The 22,582-nt window shown below is 43.3% G+C and overlaps 1 protein-coding gene across 5 annotated transcripts in view; it reads left to right on the top strand.

Moving 5' to 3' along the window:
• DAB2 (DAB adaptor protein 2) overlaps positions 1-22,582 on the top strand; it is a 269,293-nt gene that overhangs the window by 211,381 nt on the left and 35,330 nt on the right. For 3 of the 5 annotated variants that reach the window (XM_085631150.1, XM_085631147.1, XM_085631149.1), the window contains exons 7-9: positions 14,861-14,887; positions 18,256-18,309; positions 18,893-18,955. In XM_085631150.1, coding sequence (XP_085487276.1) covers positions 14,861-14,887; positions 18,256-18,309; positions 18,893-18,955 — 144 coding nt within the window. The remainder of the gene's footprint in view (positions 1-14,860; positions 14,888-18,255; positions 18,310-18,892; positions 18,956-22,582) is intronic. The other 2 variants (XM_085631152.1, XM_085631151.1) reach the window with 1 other exon arrangement.

The raw sequence follows: 22,582 nt of genomic DNA, 5'->3' as shown, positions 1-22,582 counted from the left end.
AGTTTTACGCAAGCTACCATTTCTTTTAACACCTGTGGAATATGCTTCCTCTCCATCAATACCGAGTGCTAAGAGGTGTTTGACCCGCGGCATGTGGTGCTACATACAATAAAGTCTGCTAAAATAAAAAAGATAGATTCAGGAGAATGATTTGCCCTCGCAACAAGTATAATTTCGTGGGCATTACTTAGCTCAAAATGGTGACTCGTGTGACCGGGCATTTTGTGTATTAGAGGGTTCAGACTCTCTTCAGATGTTGAAGTTGTGGAAAGAGGGTAGTCTTTGGTTGTATTTTGAAGGCCAATAGGCTGCATTATTTGTACACATCCTCTGTGACCCCTGGCTGGAGAAGATTGCAGATATTTTACCCGTGGGTCTTCTGCTGGCCTTGTTCTTTTGTTCCTTTTAAGGTCTCACCTGGGCCAGCGCACATGCGCTGCACTGCGAGGCATTTAGTAAGGGCTTTTGCACTCAGAACACGCTCGTGCCTGTGCTTTTATTTTATTAACCCGCAATTTGCCTGTGCTTGCGTTTTTATAAAAAAGACAGCACGCAATTGGTCCAAGGCAGGGGATTGTCCCGCCTTCTTTGTTCCCTGGCATAGGGTGCTCGGGAGCAAGCATTAATGCCATCTGTTTCCAATTATCGCGTTTGCGTTAATTGGAAACAGATGGCGCGATGGTGCTGGTTTTTCGCGGGCACAAGCGTTTGCGCTCCACTTTCAGGCTTGTTAATGTATATTGTCCCAATTTAAGATGGTGGCCACACGTCATGCCTAATGACATAATTAACGTCATAATGGGGTATTGTTCCTGTTTGAATACCAACAGAACGCTGCATAGGTATTTGTAGGACAGACTGTCACGCCTTTCAGTTTCCCATTCGCATAATTTACAGCAGGCTCACTGCTCAGGGCCAGCCTCTGTCCACTCCACCCACTTAGAACAAAGACCCGCTCAGGCCCGCGCCTGTCTCTCCCGTTTCCAATTACAACCACATTTCCTTCCCCCATGCACGCCAGCCTCACCGGCTACACATCCAGCCTGAGCCCTCTGTCCCCCCCAGGAGCAGGCATCTGCCATGGCCTCGCCCACATATCTCCTGACCAGCAGCGTGCGGCCCTCCACCCCTCCCCAGTACCTGCTGCTGTGAATGAGAAGCCGAGCCGCAAGCCCAGGGTTTTGTGAATGGAGGAGTGTGAGGGCACGTTCCGATAGGTTCCATGTAACTTCGGACCACTCTGCCAGCACCTTGAAGGCAGGCAGCAGCCCAGGCTCCTAGCCAACGATGCGTGAGGATCCCCCCACTTAAGATGTGCCCCCCCCCATTTACCCAAACAAATGAGGCATGTCTGTGGTGCCCTGTGCATAGAATCCACTGGGCAATGTGTTCACAGACTCGAGAACTGGCACATACTTGCATACATGTTCTTAGCGTATGTACCATACATGTCTTCAGCTATGGAGTATTACAGAGCACCACATGTTGGAATTAGACCGTTTTGGAGCACTGAGTCACAGAGTAAAGACCGCCAGGCCCACCCAGTGTGCCCAAGCGCCCTCGACTCACAGACCACTTGTGGTCTGAGGGTTCGCTACACCTACCCTCCCTGAAGGTCACCGACAGGCGAGTCTTGCACCCACATACACATGCCCTATCGGCCTAGCATGGTCCCATCTGGGGCTGTGCAGGGGAGTGGCCCCCCTCCATCACCCCAGGCAAGCTGTGCACTATGTGCGACGTGCAGGCGAGAGGGCGCAGGTGTTTAAATCACACTCGCTCACTCTGAGAGAAACAGCTGCGGCCTCTTTTCACCAAATTCGCTTTCCTGGCTGTTTTTTTGCCCACATATGAAGAGATTGAAATAAGCAGCGATTCATTCATCGTTCTTGCCTGAGGTGCAAACAACGCGTGCTCCAAAAATAGATGTGGCATCGTGGGGCAATGCGCTCAACAAATGCACAGTGTGAAAAAATATATTCTCCAGCCAATCCTGAGAGCAACTCAGCAGACGGTGGGGGTGTGTGCTACACACACACACAGACCTTCCTTTACCCCACACACATCCCACATCTGCAACCCAACAAACCTCTTCCCCATCCCCATCCCCACAGAAACATACTCACCCCACGCCCCCCCTTCTCCTGCACATCCCTCCTCGTATACTGATTGCCACTTGCAAAGACATGGGCACACGCATTCACACAAAAAATACACACACAACCTGGCCAGCGCATCCAACCCAACAGCTATCCTTCTTGCATACCCCCACAGAAACACGCACAACCGCCCTCCTGCATGACTAACTTATACAAAAACATATAAATCACTCCTACCTTTACACATAATGTCTTTCACACACCTGCACCCATACAAACACCCCCTCCACAAAAGACACCACACCCGCCTCTCTCCAGCGCACACAGACATTGCCTCCCTAGTCTCTACAGAGAAACCCCACGCCCCCACACGGCTGTAAACCCCCACACAGCACACACTACACCCCTCTATACATGCGCACCTCCACACACACTGAACACATGCTCCAGGCTGCCATCCCCTGTGCTCCTTCAAGCTCACCCATTCCATAGAAACACCACCCTCAGAATAGGAGATCACACATGAATACATTCTATAAATGCTCCTTATATGCATCCAATGCGTGTGTAAGTCATTTTACCGTGCTGAAGTTGCTCAGCTGGTTGTGCCGGCCGGGCATACTCTGTCATTTATTTTCATGTGTTTGGTAAAATTGCCACCAGTAACCTGGTCGATAGTGACATCAATATGGTAAGCGCCAAGAGACCGTTTGATGTGCGCTATCTAAATGGCCACCCATATACAGATGGTGATTGGTGCTTAGTAAAACCCCCAAAATATTGAGAAAATCACAGAACCCCCAATTTCCGTTCACCATGCCCCTCACGTCCCCGCCCCTGAAGCGGGGACTGTTACGCTCCTTCCCTGCACACAGCCTCCTTACACGACACACCTGCCCGAAGCACCAGAGCAGCACCCCGGGGTGAACGGTGGAAGCTCTCAATCCCTCACACACTGCATTACACTCTACTGAATGCAACATACACTCCACACAATACCACTCAGTGCCACATTACATGCTACATAATTACACTGCACTCACTGCAACATACACTCCAAATACCACTCAGTGCCACATAATTACACTCTACTGAATGCAACATGCACTCCACACAATACCACTCAGTGCCACACATAATTATATGCTACATAATTACACTGCATTCAATGCAACATACACTCCAAATAATAGCACTTAGTCACATAATTACACGCCACATAATTACACTCTACTGAATGCAACATACACTCCACACAATACCACTCAGTGCCACATAATTATGTGCTACATAATTACACTGCACTCAATGCAACATTCACTCCAAATACCACTCAGTGCCACATAATGACACACCACATAATTGCACTCTATTGGATGCAACATACACTCCTCACAATACCACTCAGTGCCACATAATTATATGCTACATAATTACACTGCACTCAATGCAACATACACTCCAAATAATACCACTCAGTGTCACATAATTACACGCCACACAATTACACTGTACTGCATACAACATATAATCCCCATAATACCACTCAGTGCCACATAATTACACGCCACATAATTACACTCTACTCAATGCAACATAAATACACTCCACATAATACCACTCAGTGCCATATAAGTACATGCCACATACTTACACTCTACTCAATGCAACATAAATACACTTCACATAATACCACACAGTGCCACATAATTATATGCTAGATAATTACACTGCACTCAATGCAACATACACTCCAAATAATACCACGCAGTGCCACATAATTACATGCCACATAATTACACTCTACTGAATGCAACATACACTCCACACAATACCACTCAGTGCCACATAATTATGTGCTACATAATTACACTGCACTCAATGCAACATACACTCCAAATAATACCACTCAGTGCCAAATATTTACACACCACATAATTACACTCTACTGAATACAACATACACTCCCCATAATACCACTCAGTGCCACATAATTACACGCCACATAATTACACTCTACTCAATGCGTCATAAATACACTCCACATAATACTACTCAGTGCCATATAATTACATGCCTCATACTTACACTCTACTCAATGCAACATAAATACACTCCACATAATACCACACAGTGCCACATACTTATATGCTACATAATTACACTGCACTCAATGCAACATACACTCCAAGTACCACTCAGTGCCACATAATTACACGCCACATAATTAAACTCTACTGAATGCAACATACACTCCACACAACATCACTCAGTGCCGCATAATTATATGTTACATAATTACACTGCACTCAATGCAACATACACTCGAAATACCACTCAGTGCCACATAATTACACACCACATAATTACACTCTACTGAATGCAACATACACTCCACACAATACCACTCAGTGCCACATAATTATATGCTACATAATTACACTGTACTTAATGCAAAATGCACTCCACACCATGACACAATTTCACTAAGCATAATTTCACTCAACACCACAGTTCCAGGCCACACAATTCAACTCCACACATTGTCAATACACACCGCATAATTACACACCAAACAACATATTTCAACTCCACAACTCCACAATCCACAACGTACCTTCAATCCACACCATATGGTGTCACCACCTGAGCACCAAACAACATTCACCACCACCATTTTGCATCACCGCACTACCTAAGCATCCCGTCAGTCTGCCCTTGGAATCTGGCATCTGATGATTCTCCCCTAGTGTCTGTCCGCTGCTCGTGTTCTAATTAAATTACTGTTTTCCAACATCCACTCCCCCGTTATTTATGTCCCGCTCCCCCATAACAAAACAAAATTATAACAAACAAGCATGAGAACAGGCAGGAAGAAGTTGCCAGCAGTGCAAGTACAGAAAAAGTAGAAGACATTTTTTATGTTAAAATCTTTTTTTAATCAGGTTTTTCAGTTGTATATAATGTTGTCTTTGTTTGTATAAAGGTAACAAAAATGCTTAACACTTTTTATTATAACTTTTCAACATAATGCACAGCAGCCATAATGCTCTACAACATAGCCAAAAGTTCTGGCTAAACACATAAGGTCCTAAAGGCGAGACCTATTGGCTATGCCAATAGTTGTTGTCTTTTTGCTTTTAATAACCATTGTTCTCCTGACCCTGGTCTCTTGGAAAAATTAATTTGGAGTTTTCTCAAACTTGTCCTCCTGGTTCTGCTTTCCATCCTTTTCCTGCTTCTCTATGTCTTGGTCCTTCTGGTCTTCTTGATCCTGGTATTATTACTCTTTTTGGTCCTGGTTCTCATCAGGTCCTCATTCTTTTGTTTGTGCTTATGGTCTTGCTCCTGGTGCCCCTCGGCCTGGATCTCCATAGTCCTGGTCCTCTTGCCCCTCATTTCGTGCACCTCCTTGTCTTGGTCTCTGATGATCTAGGCCATTGCCGTCCTGGCTCTGATCCTCCAGTCCTTTGATATCCTGGTTCCATTGTTCTAAGACCTACAGGTCTTGATCCTCCTGTTCATGGTGCTCCTCTGGGTCCTAGCCCTTTACTTGACCCTTCTGGCCCGATCCTGTTCTTGGCCATACTAGGTCTGATTCTGTTTATGTCCATCTTCTTCCTCTTGGTCATCCTAGTTATTTTCCACCTTAGAAATTTCTACCTGGTGCTGCCCCCCATGGTCCTGGTCTTCTTGATGTTGACTCACCAGGCCCTAGTCCTCCTGGCCTAGGTATACTTGTGCCTAGCTCATCTGGTCTTCCTTGTCCGGTCCTATGGGTCTCCTGGTATCCTTTCTCCTCTTGGTCCTTTTGATCTTCCTGATGTTCTCCCTCCTAATCCTCCTGGCTCTGATCGTCCTGTCTTGACCCTTCTGGTCATGATTCTCTTAGACATTGTCCTTATTTTCCGCTGACCTTCCTGAATGTCCTGATCCTGCTAGCGGCACCTCTCTTACTGCTGCTTTTAAAACTGCATTAGTGACCCCCTTTAAAGAAGTAGATATATTGTCCTCACCAGCCTTGGGCCTATCTCTAACCTGTCATATTTATCAGAGCTGAAAGTGCAGTAAATTGTGGTCTATCGAAGCAAGGATCAGTTTCGAGATTGCCTGCTTGACGCACAAAGCTATTCACTACAATACGCCTGTCTACCTGGCAAAACAACTTGAACTATCAGGTTCGAATCAGACCCTAAGAAGCTCTAACTCCCTACTGCTGAATCCCCCCAAATTCAAAAAGAAAAGAATTTACAATTGTGCATTCTGTTCAAATGGTTACTCATGAATGACCATCTACAGCAATAAGCCTGAAGCTAGCTTCACTAACTTTTATTTCCTGTTAACACTCTTTTATACCTCTGTAAATAAGTTTTAATTTTTGTCTCTCCGTGTGCCCTTTAGATTTGCTGCTCTTCTGGTTCTTTACATGTCCCACAAGATGGGCTGTTACCTTTGTTCAGTGTTGTAATTTGTGTCTTCCAAGTGCTCCGTATGACCTGTTGTTTCTCCTCGTACCTCATATTTCCCACGAGATGGGTTGTTGCTTGTTCTTGTGTTTTTAAGTTCCTTGGTGTTGTACTCGTGTTTTTTACCACCCCTTGCTTCAAGTTCCTTTCTACAGCGCTCTGATACCCATACGGGTCATGTTCGTGCTTTATAACACTTTTCAAATAAATAAATAAGTATGTGGCTATATCCCTTCCTGCAAATAAAATCGATTGTTGATCCAAATATATTGAACTGAGTCTGTGATTTCATCAATTTATGATGACCTTAAGATCTGGATGGATGGCAGTGGTGTCAGAGTCCTCGCCTTGTTAGATCTGCCAGCAGTGCTTCACATGTTTGCTCTCTGCTCTCATCTATTGATGATTTCGAACCTACTTTCTTTCTATTATGTCCTGGGATGGGACTCGTTTATTCGCTTATATTCATGTTTCTGTTTAATACTTGAGCTTTGCTGTGAAGTGTCGTAGCTCCCTTCGGCTATGTTCGCGCTATAGAAAATAAAATGAATACAATAAACCTGTGCATTCTGGTAGTAGTGATCGTGGTTACTTGGGCCTGGCAAAGATCAAAATATGGGTTTCAAGAAGTAACTATTGGATCCTGTGTTGCTGAACCCTGTTGTTTTCTGATTTTCTTTTCAGAACTCTACTAATTTGAAGAAAAGCATTTACTTTGATTTTCAGTAAATTCTAATTATTCTCATATTGTTCAGGTATGCCATCTGATAGCTGCTATTTCAATAAGTGCATTACGTAAGATTTTGCAGTTTTAATAAGCAGATTGTTTCCTGCCAGTTTTCTTAGGCAGATCTAACAGCTTTTGCAGTGGAAAGAAATGGAAAGGTATTGTCAACATCGTTGTATTTCACTTTTATTGACCATTATCTGACTCTCATACTTTAAACTTGTTTGAAAACCGAACTGCAATGGAAGTCTGAATATGATGGCTTCCCTGTTACTCAAATTGTCCTTATTTTAGGATTTTAAGATCTACAAGAAAGAGCAGTCTGAAAACACAGTTGTAGAAAGTGGGTGAACAATTGGAGATACATACAGTGCCTGTGCTTTTGGACACCTATTGTACACTCTGGAGAATTGAATCACGATTCATAAATTAAAGGTAGTGGCAGGGATGACGGAGGTGGCTGAGAAGCTGTTTTAATTCTTCTCGAGCGACAGATAAGCAAGTGTTTGTGTGGTTGACTGGGTGTTATCGCCCCTGCTGCAAAACATCTTGAGATTCTTCCATGAATCATGATTTTCACTAGCCCTGCTTAAAATACCTGTTTAACTATTAGAAGATGTAACCTTGATGTTCAGTATCTACACTGATGGCACCCAAAGGTCTTTCAATGAAAATGATGAACATGAAGATGTGGATAACCAGTGTTGGTTTCAGGTAGTTGAAGTAAAATACATCCTCATGGAAAGGTCGAAACTCTGGGGGATTAACTTCCAGATTTCCAGGGATAGTCAGATTAATTCTGTAAACTTGTAAACTCAGTAATTATGCAAAGTTGGTCTTTTATAGTGCTTTATTTGTGGGAAGATCCATGACTAACCTGTGCAGTGGGGTGCATGGGTACAGCCAGTGCTCTTCATGCCCTGGTCCTTGTCATGTTTCTGGCTGTCACACTTTCAGTGTTTGACTGGGTGAAGTATGTGCCTGGCATGGGGATCTGGCCCATTTCTGGTTTTGATGGAATCACATGATCTTTGCCTCATGTGGGGGCTACATGGAAAGGGAATTGCTGTTTCTTTGGGGTGCCAGAGGTCCTGTTGGTTTACCCTTTTCACATACTTCAGCAATGATGATTGAACCAGGATCGCCTGGGTTATATGTTTTTACCTACCTTTCTTTTAATTTATTAGCCTCAGATCCCTTTTCTCATTTTAAGTTCTTCAAGTAACTCACAACATTGATTAAATATTTCTTTCTTTTGAGCTTCTAACATACATTATAGGTCTGTAGGTTGTTGCTTGGATATTCACTGTACTTAAAGCTGTTCCTACTACTGTTGATGTATATCGTGGGATGGTTCCTCTGACAAGGCCGTCCGCCTCCACCTCTGTCTTAGGTGGTACCTTTGTTATCATATCATATTAAATTGTGAAGAGTTTGGTGGTAATGGTGATGATTTTTCATCCACCTGCACCATCAGATTTGGAGAGGTCTTTGGGACACGGTCAGGTAAGCCTTCCACATTGCTTGAGGCATAGGTTATGCTCAGTTGTTGCCCCTGATCACGCGTGGTGTCTATCAGTATCCTTTCTCTCAGAGCTGGAGCTGATGTTACTGTCTCCATCCCCCCTTTCCCCTCACTAGCCTCCTCCTTCTCAGTCTCCAGTCTCCCACGCCTTCTTTGGCTTCTCTTAAGAATTGTCAAGAATGACTCTGAGCCCTCCACTCTCACTGCAGTCAATATTTTATCTGCCTTTTGGTTTAAAACTCTGTTAGCTCTGAACTGGAGTTAAATGGGGGTTTACCAGTTATTGCATTTCTCTGAAGTAGCTATATCTTTTGTGACACATCAAAACAAATCTGGGGCCGTATTACATATACAGCGCACTTTCCCTGTTTGCGCCACGGTGCACCTTTAAATAGTTGCACCATGAACAGACAGTGAATGCACTGCCCACAGGGAAGCCACAAACTTGTATTGCCTTGGGGGCAGTGCATTCAAGTGAATTACAGAGTGGCTGCTCCAGAGCCGCTCCATGTTTCATAGTATAGCTTGCTACTCACCTGAACTTTTAAGAGGGGAGAGAGATCCCCTTGCAGTTTGGTGTAGTAAATGACTACAGATGCCTGCAGGGGGATGTCTGGGGGTCCAAGGGAATCCCTTCCCCCTGCTAGAGGGCTTCCATCAGGGGACACACTCACAGTGCACCAACTTTTAGTGGTGCACTTTCAGTGCACCACCTGACAGCTAGACTGCCTTTGCACCCGCAGTATGGCGTGGGCGCAGAGGTAAAGATCCTCATTTGCATGGTGCCATGCCCTCATGCAAGCGAGGTAACATCCTCTTGAGATAGTTCTAAAGCTACCTGTGCACCAGCGGTTTCTCTATTAGATAAGCAGCAGTACAAGCGTCTGTGGCCCCTTTTGTAATACTAAAGTGCCTCAGGGGTGAACAAAATGGGCGCACATGTCCATTGCGCCCCCCGGCACACTTCGTAATGCAGCCCCTGGTGTCTGTGTTTCTTTCATTAGACTTACAAGTCAGAGTCAGCAGCAAAAAAATTAAATGATATTTCATCATAAGATCTCATAATGTCAACCTAGTAAATTATACAGATGATACCCAACTTATCCTGTCTTTAGAGGGTGAGCAATTGGTTTCTCTAACAGACTTTCATGCATGTCTGCAGGATATAGCAACTTGGCTCAGGGAGGATTCCCTTCATTTAATTGTGAGAAGACAGAGATTTTATATTGTGCAGCAGGAAGAATTCCCCCTACTTTTCCATCTAACCTCTGGCCAACTCCTGCCAGCGTCCCATTGGCTCCCAGTAATGCTGTATGCAATCTGGGAGTCATGTTTGATAACAAATTGACATTAGAGAAACATGTCAACAAGACAGTTGGAAGCTGTTTCAGTCTGATCAGAGCTTTCCGGAAAATCTTCGCGATGTTTTCCTTGGAGGCCAGAACGCTGATAGTCCGGAGTACTATCCTCGGCAGACTGGATTACTGCAATGCTCTGCTTTTGAATTCTCCGTGATATCTGATTGAGAGATTGCAAAGAATACAGACCATGGCCGCAAAAACAGCATTAGGACGATCGCGCCATTCCTCTGCCTCCCTGGCACTCCCTGATCTGCATTGACTGCTAGTCTCGCAGAGAATACAATTTAAGGCTTTATGCATAATGTTCAAGGCCCTGCATGGACATGGACCTAAATCCCTGCAGGAAAAATGTATTTGGTATGCTGCCCTCCCCGGACGCTTCGCTCCTCTTTGGCAAATCTGGTGAGGGTGCATAGAGTCAAGAAAGTTAAATCAAGAAGCCGGACCTTCTTCACGGCAGCCCCCTGCCTCTGGAATAAACTTCCATTGGATATTAGACACATAGATAACATTCTGCAGTTCAGAAAAAGGATAAAACCCTGGCTCTATCCCCGGGTATGCTCTCCAGTTCCCTGCTAATTCCATCTGGCAGGGGCTATAGTTCTTTCCACACTCAGCTAACATCTTAACATAGCGCCAGGTTATCCGTAGGGTGTCAGCTGCGCTTTACAAGCAACTGTAATAATAATAATAATAATTATCATTTTCTTTTTAAGCTGCTGGCCCAGTTTTGATGTGCAAGGAGTGGTGGGGCCGAGGCATGGGAGGGGTGAAGAAGAGCACTCCCAAAGTGCTCATGTGTGTTTGGCCGGCCGTCTCAGGCCGACCAAAACACTTATGTGCACTTAGGTTTTTCTAACCCGGCTGTATTTATCAGCCGGGTTTGAGAAACGCTACAGATTCCCTTACCTGAGCGTAGCGTAATTCTAGCCCGCTCAGGCCAGTCCCTGTGCTGAGCAGCGAGGGGATTGGACAAGGGGTCTTTGGCGTAGACACAGTGTCTGCTGGATCAAGGTAGGGTCAGCTCCGAGGCGCGACAATGGAGGCGGCCGGCGTCTGGTACATTTAACTTAAAAAAATAATGTTTTATTTAATGTTCCGGTCCCTTGGTACCCATCCCCTGCATCCCTTCCGACGCCTCCCTCACACCCCCTCCCCCTGCACCGCCACTTTATGTATATGGTGGCTGCCACTGCTTACAACAGGACCCTAATAGCTCTTAGAAATGGGAGCGAGTTTTGCATTATAGATACACAAAGAGCTATCAAATTTCAAAACCTGTGGATGATTTTGTCCACCCACTTTGAGTCAGCCTTGAACCAGGTCTAATAGTGACGCTCCACTCGCACACACCTCTGCTCACCTGCAGCCCCTGGAGTCCCCCCGAGCCTCTTTAACAGTCTTTGTGGTTGAGAAATGAGCTTAGGCGATAGGGACCGCAAAGAACGCTAAGGAACTGCAAAAAACAAGTGGAGAGGACAAATACATTTAACGAGACCATCTAGAAAATCTCCTTGCATTTAAGTAGACCAATTGGGCGTGCATGTGTGTGTCTCATGTAGCAACTGGGAAGGCCGACAAACATTTTAGCTGGAGTCATCCAGCAGTAAAAAAAAAGAGGAGGGGCTCTTTGTCCTGACAAACCAGCAGTAATTATTGGGAGTCGATAAAAAACGCGATATTGGCAAAATAAAAGAAACTGAAAAGAGAAGTCAAATCAAGCACCATCCAGTATTTGTATGATCTGTTTGAATACAAAACCTGATTATCCCTTTCTGGCCAGCAGATGGCGGTCTATCAACACTCAATGGACTGTTTTAAATGTTAGGAGTGGTGAGAAATGTTTAGAGTCTCTGCTCTTTCAGTGATTCGTTTCATGCCTTTCAAATGGCAATACTATATCAAACTACACTTAGTGGAAAGATGCTTTGAATACATGCACGTTTAACACATGAGAGGAGATGCTTTCTGGTCTTTACGTTGCAGGCTGCGAAAGAAGAACAATTAGGCGCAGTCCAAGCTTTCCAAAAGACCCAAACGTGTGATCTGAAGAAAATTATTTTTTGTCTCGTTGAATCCCTGCTGGGTGGCACCCCAGACCGTAAGCAGCTCCTGTGATAGCGCTGGCCTTGGCTGAGTGGGAGCAATGTTTGTTGCAAACAGCCTTTTAAAAAAATGTTGTTTTCAATTACCAATTCCCAAAGCAGAAGTTGGTTTCTTGAAAAGCAAAAAAAAACAAGCATTGAAAATGCAATAGGTCTCGCCTTTGATTAAGTTAAAGCTATTTGCCTTGCTATACAATACCATTAGCAAAGCAAATGGCTTTAACTTAATGAAAGGCGATACCTATTGTATTTTCAATGCTTGTTTCTGTTTGGGACTGCCAAGCTTTTCCTTGCAGTCATGAGCAGAAAAAAAATACACCAGACGTCCACTCTCAATAGAGCAAATGATATTGATCTAATGTACTTACATCGACAACCCCAGCTCCGCCCGCCGCTGGTGATTGTTTCTGCTGGTGGAGCTTGCCGGAGGCACCACTGATGGAAACGTGATGGTCTGCTGGACTCAAACCAGAGCGGCGGCCTGGCAGGCTGGCGTTCAAGTGACTCTGCCACATTTGTGTCGGAGTACCCTGTCCACTGAACTCTACATCAGGCACTCAGTCTGCTCTTTCTTTAGAAGCTTTATCAAGCCATTCTTTGGAAAGAAAAAATAATTTGATTTGCATGCTTGTCCCTCTTGAATATTGTGCTGCAGGAGAAGAAACGGACTCTGTGATCGTGATCAATTGCAGACTCTTAATAAGGTCTGGGATGGGCCCAGGAAACCTTTGTTTTTGTAGACCAAATAGAAATCACATATTTTTTTGCATTTGCGGACTTCCAAACAAAAAGGAAAAGGCAAAAATGTTATTTTTAAAAGATATCATACTCACGCCAAGAGAAATCCCCACACACAATCAATCATTTTGCCCGACAACAGAGACCTTTTAACGTATAATCGCTGCTGCAACGTTATTTCCTAAAAAAGGCACACAAAAAGACATTTCGAGTTAACGGGGCCATAATAAACTTGAGCCGACCGTCATCTCGTGCTGCTAAAACATACAGCGCACCGAACTGCAAACACCACACTATCGAATAGTTTTAACCACGGAAACAAACATTTTCGTTTGTTTATTAGCGAGTTTAAAAAAAAATATTATGGTCAGGCTGAAAAGAGAAAACTGAATGAGTTCAAATATAATATAGCAAAGCCGAGAGAGGGAAAAGATGGTAACTGATGGCGAGGGTCTATGAAAGGGGAAGAAAAAGACGACTAACGCCAGACAGAGTTAGGTCATGTGACTGTTTTACCCGCTTTGGAGAACCGTAGTTGCGCTAATGTAGTGCAGAGAAACGCAGCTCCACACGCCCTTCCCCCCTTTTTCCAACTGTAAATAAGAGTTATTCTGGAGGCTCAAGTTCCCGAGCCTTTGATTTTCGCAGTCTGTTCCATGCCCCCGACCCTAGCGCCCCCTCCTTGACGTGAGCTGTTGTGATGGGGCGGGGCACGAATTCATGATCATCCAGCTGCAGAGGACTGGCATAGGCAGTTCCGGTCCTGAAAAAAAGACAGCCAATGCGGAGCCTGATAATGTGTTTTTCCTATCAAGGGGGTGGGGATATTATGTCATTCTTAGGGGCGGGGACTCTTCGAAAGGACACAGTGTGTGCAGAAATCTGTGACTAAGGTGGTTAAATACTAAAATTGAACGTTTTTTCAACCGACCTAAAATTGAACGTTTTTTAAGAAGCATTTTACGTGAACTGGATTGAATAAATTCTCATTCAGCGTTGATATTGTTTAATTCAGGGTTCAACCATAGTTGCATTGAAACACTGCGAGGATCTACACCTAATAAAGTCACAGACCACTGGCAGTGCGTGTGGTAGAGCAAAACCTCGAACGGCTAAATGGAATAATTTATAAACAGCTCTTTTTAACAAGCGCTCGCCATGACGTTTTTGTTTGCCTTTTTCTACCGTCCCACTTGGACGGCTTCGCCTGCTAAAAGGTTTCTTATCTTTATGGGGCCATGTGTTTGGCCCCATAAAGATAAGAAACCTTTTACTTCAGAAGGAAAGCAGGCGAGGCCGTCCAAGTGGGAAGGCAGAAAAAGCTGAGCGAAAACGTCACCAACAGCTCTTTCCCAATAGCTGGCCGCCGTTTAGCATAAACGGTGATGCCGGCCAATGGGAAAGCCCTTTACTGAAAAATCCCCAAAATATTAAATCACCCCAGCGAGACTGCGCATGTGCGCAGCCTACGCTAGCGAGACCTAAAAACAAAATGAACGACGACGTGACGGAATATTAGTTTCTCCACGCCTCAGCGTCATTGTTTTGTGTACCTGCCGAGACTGACGTGCTTTTCATGGTGGTCCTGACCTTGTACCCTTAGTATTTCATGCGTTGCCCTCAATGTTCTACTTTCTCGTCAATATGCTGCATATTTCCAGGGTGCATTAATCGTAAGCAGTGTTGGGGCAAATGTAAGTTTTAACTAGAACGCCAAAGTAAGTAAAAAATAACCACGGGAAACACACGAGTCAGGATTCCATGTAATAAATCAGACAGATTAATGTGAGAAAAGCACAACGGACAGGTATTAATGATTTTTAAATTATTTCTTAATAGAATGAAGACGGTGACAAGCCCGTGGAGGTAAGACATAACTTCTTTCTTTTTTTTAATGTCGCTTTTTAGCCAAAAACCAGGTTTTGCAAGAAAAAAAGAAACCATGCAAGCATGTGATTAGAACCGCAGTAGTTAATGAGTTCTGCTCCTACTTTGTCTCCCCCCCCCCCCTTTTGTAATTCCCTGAGCTTGAAGACATCGATAATGCTTTCAAACAGCTTCGTTATGGTTGATTAACAGAAGTCATTCTTTCTAAACCCTCAGACTCATATTGTTGTCACCAATGTTTGTATCTACATCCAGTGTAGGCCAGCAGATGTCTTTTTGCGATGCGAGCAGTAGTGATTAAAAATATAGGAATTGTGACACATCAGGCATTTGATCATTCCAGTACTGCAGTGCAACACCAAACCGGTACGTTCCGTCAGTAATGAGCGCGTGGCAACATTGAGAATGTATAAAATTATCATATGGTGCCGGTCCAGGAAGCGTTGTGCTCTCTGTTTTTATTGCAATTACTACTATTCAGTGAAAAAGGAAGCCCCAGACAGGTTGACGCCGTGTGATGGCAGTGCTTACCTAGGCTGAAACATATCGACTTCTTAGTTGCAGCAGGAATAAGCGCTCATGAACTAATCATCTTGTTGGCCCTCCTGCAATAAAGGAAACACTTTGGGATGGAGCCCAAGATTTGGGAACTTACACTCTCGATCCGGTATCCCCATCCCTTAAGAACTCTCCACTATCATGGGGAGCCCATTTGTCACTAGAAACGTTTCTGACAAATGTGGTGGGCTGATGATGAAGCATGACACCCAGGGCGGAGAGTGAGGTCTTAGTTTCCAATTGTTTGTAACTTCTGAGCACCGACCTCTCTGCTACCACACAGACATCCAGGACCACCATATATGGTTACTACCTTTTAAGATGGACATTTAGAACTATCCTTACTTTGTCACGTCTGTTTATTGTGAGTAGGATTACATTTAGAGAGGGCACATTCAGTGACTACTCATGCACCCTCTCATTCCCTTGAACTTCAATTTTGGGGCTGTAGTGGTTTGAAGGTCTTAATTTGTGCCAGTGTTCAAAGGGGCTCAAATCCGGAACTTTGTAGCACCTGCACATTTTTATGGCATTCCGCCACATGGTGGCATGTCTGCCTAATTTTAAAACAGAATACATAAGCAATTGCTTCAATAATTCAGTATACATTAAAAAATACAATGGTACCATACCCAAGCTATTCTTGCAGCTTTGGGTGACTTGAATAGTCCAAGTTCTGACATTTGTGGAACTATAATGGTTTGCAGATGGCATTGGTTACTGACATTTTTAGGTCTCGCCTAGCGATGCAGCGCATGCGCTGAACGCCTTGGCGAGACCTATTGTTGTCGGCTTGGTGGGCGAGGGGGGGACAGGACATGTACACGCGTGTGGAAGACAGGAGATGTGCACGCATACGGCTCGCAGCGTTAGCACAACTCCTGCTTGCACCATACGCGTGCACATCTCCTGTCCGGCACGGTGCACTTACGTCAGCTCCCCCATGTGCCACTGCTGACTGCAGATCTCCCGGTGCCCTGCATGGACTGGAAGCTCGGGTTGCCGCCCTGGTGAGTCTCTGTAATCGGCGCTGTCCTGTTTCCTAAGTATCTGAGATGCAGAAAACCGTGTGGTTTTTTTTTTTTTCTGTGCAGAATGTTTAGTAAGGCCGAGGAAGGATGCCGGGTTAGAAAGTCGTTATTCACACGCTCTTGGTGCCTGTCAGGCTTTCGTTGCTTTGAATAAATGAGTTCCTGGCCGCTTGCCCGCTCCTCGTGCATCAGGGATCTATTGTGAGCAGGTAATTGATTTGTTTCCGGTGACAGCTTCAAATCATCACGGCAGATCTTCCCGATAACTGGAAATCAGTGGTAATAATGAACCATGTGATATCGGTATAGCGCTGCCTGCTATAGGCGCTAGGTTTCTTAGCCTAATCGATCCCAAATGTTTTTATTAGTACAAAGCTGGCGGCACTTATTTTACCCGCCTCAGAAGAATGAAAGGCAGCGTCGTCCCTGCAAGTATTTCGAACCTGAGACCTGCACCATGCACACAGCAGGCCTGATTCTCACATGTTCTTCCTAGTACTGGTTAAAAATATGAAGTTTTTGACGTGTATAATTAGCCATGTTTTAGCTTTGTATTTGAAATTCACTAACGCATTTTGTGACACTAATTACAATATATAGACGTGCTCAGTTGCCACATAGGAAGGTATCTGCGTTGAACAAAACATGTTTAGTATCTGAGTCGAAAGAAATTGCAGTAAAACAAGGAATGCTGTTCTCACCCTTCCTGCTACCTACAATAAAAAGACAAGTAGAGAACCTGCCCTATGTACCCTAGCCTTGACTGGCATGGTATTCACGTGACTCGTGCACTTCCAAGCAAGTGAAGCCTTACACAATCCTGCATGCTGATGTGTGCTTCAGTGAATATGGCGTGTTATTTTGAAGAAAACAAAACAATTGATAAGTGGAATGCTCAAATTAATCCCATCCACTTTGTAATTACTCAGGCCGCTTCCGATCCATCAGTTTTTGCCCAGCATGCCACCTCACACAGACCGTACACCAATCAACTTTGTTACTGCTCCAAAAGAAACAGTGCAACCCAAACTGCCAGAGTAGGTAACCCCTGAACAGCACAAACCACCCTATACCTTTTTTGACCTATATGGGGCTCTTCAGTAGGGTTGCAAAGATACCCAGAGCGATTGGCAGTGGTCATCACCTTTTCTGCAGGTAACCGTCTCCTGGAGAAAAGCATGTTGCTAACTCACACATAAGAATAAACCCTGAACATTGTTTCCACACTATGTTTTTCTTTCTTTCTTTTCCTTAACTCCTCTCCTTCCTGGATGAGGCTAAAATCGGCCCTCTTCTATGACCACAACTTGCATAATCTACCACTGCAGTATCACCAGAGACAGAAGACAGCCACTGGGAAGCATGAAGGAAGTAGAAGTGTAACAAGCATTTGCAATGCAATAGGACTCGCATTTATGCGAGTTTAAGCTATTGGCTTTGTAAATGACAATGCCTGTTATTTATGTTTTAAAAACAAAAACAAAAATAAAAGGCATTGTTATTTGCAATGTCAATAGCTCAAACACGCCTAAATGCGAGACCTATTTAATCGCAAATGCTTGTTAAGGACTACCACGAACAATGGATGGTGCAAGCTGTTGTGGTCTTCTGAGAAATATCCTATTTATTTTACAAATTGAGCACTGTGTGCTGGTCTGAAAGCACAGTCATATACATCATTATTTCTTCTTTACCCTGTTCCCAGGACGCACACAGGCTTGTACACACAATGGTAACCATGTCTCTCATTGGTTTCAGAATGGCAGTGATGCTCTGGTCCTTGTGGATGATCAAGTTGGCAAGCTAAAACTGGTACGTTCCACTCTCTTTTCTTAGCTCAGTAACATTTTTTTTCATATTATTTTAGAACTATTGAAATGGTTATCTCTCAGACTTTCCATCACGCCCACCTTTTTCCTTCTATTCTGCCTCACTTTCCATCTGGATAGAACAACTACACCAAACTCTTCCTAAGCAATGATGTGTCATCTTCATTCTGCCATTTCTCGCCTCCATCTTCATGAATCTCACCAGGTTATTTTCATATTTCTTTGACACATTAAAAAGGTAAAAACTCACAAATAATGCTAGTTCCTATTTTTCATAGCATGGGTGGAAAAAACTAACACACCAGCACTCTAGCTTGTTCCAACATAAAGTCACTCAGCGTGGAACTACTTTTATGTGCATCTGTCGGACTCCTTTATACCCTGTCACTTATGAGTATGTTCTCTATACTAAACCACAGTCTGAAAGAGCGCACAAGGTTATTTTCCTAAATGTGCACAAAATTATTGGTGGTGTTAGATAAGGAGACTCTTATCTTAACAAAATGCACAAATTTGGTGAAATCATCACTGCCAAATCACTAAACATCTTGATTATTTTGAAAAAGGGCGTTGACCAGCTGGATTTGTTTGGCGATATGTCGACACCTCCTGACTTCAGCAGTCCCACGGTATGTACCGCTACACATTCAGCTCGTTGTTTCAAATTACCGGAGGAAAATGTGATTTGCTGGAAGTACATTTATGGTTGCTCCAGCATTATATGAGATAACCACTCCCCAAGCGCTGTATGGTAAACATAGCAAGACGGCCTTCTAAGTTCCAATCCAGGGGAGCCCTGCACGTCTGCGCCACTCCCAATTAAAGTGTGTTAGGGTGGCAGAATGGTAGGTCCAGCTACAGAATAAGTTAAAGTTAATTATGTATTTTACAGCATTTTGAAACGTCATGACCGTGAATACATGATTATGTTGGCCAATAATATTCTAAGACCTGCAGACCCTAGGTAAGAAATGCAGCAGTATTTTTATTCGTGCAGCTTGACTGCATGGCCTGCACAGGCAAACCTCAGTGGTTGACTGAGTTACAGTGGCTGTGCTGAGAACAAATGTTAACTAGTGGTTGTGAGCACATGTATTCTCTTCTCTCTATTAGCAGGTAATTGAGCTGTGGCATCCAGCATAATGCAACATGAAACAGAGGGGCCACAGCAGGAGGACAGAAGAAAGTGCAATAACTAATACATCACTTCTCAAAGATTGCCAATAAAATGATTAAAAGCAACATTTTTGTCAACAAACACAGAGTTACTAGAATTAAACTGATATAATAGTTATGTAGTCTATTGAACTGTGAAACATGCTTCTATCAATGCAGCTTCACTATGAAACAAAATTCACCCCTACAATATAAAAAAAATCCATAGTGAAATGAAATACTAATCCTTATGCACTTATAGTTGTATCTTTAGGTTTAAGTGAAATCTGTAAAGCACCTACCCTTCACCTTCATGTTTATCATGTGATTGAAACCACTAGGTGGCAATGTAGGACCGCTATAGACGGTTCACCTTGGGCCTAAATCAATATTTTTCACCTAGGTGAGCAAATACACATCCTGCCATTACGAGTCACAGAATCGGAATTGATTGAATTTTATTTTTGAAAAGAACACTTACAAATGCACAAAATCTGCCAGGAGGGCAGAATTGTTGCAGTAACAGATTTAGAAATATTTGCAGAATTTTGAACATTCTGGCAGGGGTAGAGATGCAAACTCCAGTAGGTAATTTACCTCCCTAGAAGTGACTGAAAATAAACTAAAATACATGGATGAATCTTTCTATAGTTTCAAATGCAGCAGAACCACCAGGGGCTCTAATTAGAGTGTATAGCATAGAGTCAAATATTTGAATTGTGGTAAACAATAACAGTTACATGTCCCAATACGTAGTTCTACATCATTATGCATGCATAATGTTTCAGCTGAAATAAATGCAAGACACCTTGGACCAGCAGGGCGTCTTCGATTGCACCATCGTACGCTTTACTGAAGTACTTACTGTCTGTGAATCCCTAAGGAGTCAGAAATGTGCTCCAAATGTGCTACTGAGTTTATGAGAGCAGATATTAAGCTCGTTCACAAAGTGTTTTGTGAATCGGCACCATACTTGATAGAGAATATATGTCATGATTTCGGTGCCTTATCCATTAACTTTTTTTGTTACTCCCATTTAAACCCAGGTGTGCAAAAAAAATTGTATTCACTGATTTAGAGATCCTGGTTGAAATAATCAATATCTGCGGAGATGTATGTTACTGGACGACGTATAATATAGTGGAAAATTTTATAATTCAGTACATTTTCCACAGTGTAAAGTCCAGCGTTAGGGATGGGAAAATGGCGAAGCCAGATGGGTGGCTAGGCATTTTGGCAATGTAAAGAGACCACCTAAAATTTGTAAGAGTGTGACCAGTTACATATTTTGTGCTTGCTGCTTTCCACGCTGGAACCACATTCAAAACAACTATTAGCAAAAGCCGTATTAGTGCATATTAAGAAAATCGTACACTACCTATCTAAAGTAGCATTATACTGACTAAAGCACATGAACATAAGATGGCTATTAAAATATCTGTTTTTGAAAAGATAGAATAAGATTGCTGTTTCCAAACAACATTTTGCCCCCAGCTGGCTAGAGAAGCCTGTTCTGTAAACCCGGCCCTGAAGGGATCAGCTTTGGCAAACTGTAGTCACGTGGGCTTCAGGAAAGCCGATGCTTTGACATCCAACCATTGGTCAATAGTGGTCAGAGGTCAGTTTCACAATCTGCAGTTGTCAACAACATTGCTTAATAGTTTATTCACTAGAAGCAGTTCAGGCTTGTCCACTAAACCTATGCGCATACATCAGCCCCGTCGTTCCTTTTTGGTAAATTAATAATAAAATATGTATTAAGTTCTTAAGTGCAGTTTATTCCCATAAAGAAAACGCCATGCAGTTGAAATAACACTGTAAGAAAGTTCATGAAGCATATCCAAAGATTATATGTAGATTTATTATAAGCAGCACAGCAACCAAAGATGACCGATCAGCATCCTCCAGACAGTGCAACTGCCCGCAGAGCCTCACAGTCTACTCAGGTTCCATATGGAACACAACGTTATTCATAAGATGCCACAATGCCAAAAGCCTAACATATTGAATAAAACAAGCATTGAAACACGTAAATGCAATTGTAACATATCTCCCTTTGTTTTTTAAGAACAACTATGTACAGTCATACATACAGAATGACAAAACCCAGACAATACATTACTAACTAACTGAATACAAGCATTATTCATCGTCAAATCTTCTTGGAGCTAGTCTTATGCGATCAGAAACCTTAACTCTGGACGCTACAGTATCATTATCATGCACTGAAGGAGAATACACAATTTGACTGGGTATATTGCGACATTTCGCAACACGTTTCACATTCCATAATCTTCCATCTCGAGTTATGACACTATTACCAAAAACCCGTTCAATCTTCATGGGTTTACCAAAACTTTCTGAACACTTCATGGTTAAACCAGGCTTCTTAACCCTGACCCAATCACCCCTGTTGAAATTATGAGCTTTAGTTTTCCACTTGCTGTCGTACCAAATCTTCGTTTTCATTTGTTTGGAACAAACTCTTTCTTTAACCCCAGTAATCATGGAGTCAGAAAAAGACTGGTAGTTGCATTTCTCTTTAAACCACCATGGACATATCTTGGAAGCAGGATCTCTCCCTTTTAAAAGACGGAAAGGACTGACTTCCGTAGTGGAATGAGGTGTAATTCGGTATAACCATAATTTTCCCCTCACAAAATTCTTCCAATCTCCACTACTTTTTAGTCCATCTGCGACAAACACATTTCAGAACTTTGCTTTTTAAAAGTTTATGTCCAGATGTGTGGGTATACGCATTTTACATTTCGTAACTCCAAACAGTTTATATTTGAACAGTCAAAGGCAGATTTCTGCATACTGTGATGAACTTAACATCTGAGGTTATCATGCAGTCAAAGCGTGTCTTTAAACCCATAACTACTCATTTAGCATCACCTACCTCTTATGAAGCGAATCAGCACTGCAGAAGATAGGGAACTTCGAAGTACACCCCTAGAAAGGGCCTGCGGGTTATTTACCCATATTGCTGAGGGCCCACATACTAATTTACAATGGGACACCTCCTGTCACAACAAGACACACACACTTTTAATCTGCACCGTTTACCTGTCTTCCTCCTTGAATAAAACTTGACAAGC

This window comes from Triturus cristatus, chromosome 2_1 (genome assembly GCF_964204655.1).
Source record: "Triturus cristatus chromosome 2_1, aTriCri1.1, whole genome shotgun sequence".
NCBI lineage: Eukaryota > Metazoa > Chordata > Amphibia > Caudata > Salamandridae > Triturus > Triturus cristatus.
Note: the sequence above shows the minus strand (reverse complement) of the source record. Positions and strands in the feature narration are given on the sequence as shown.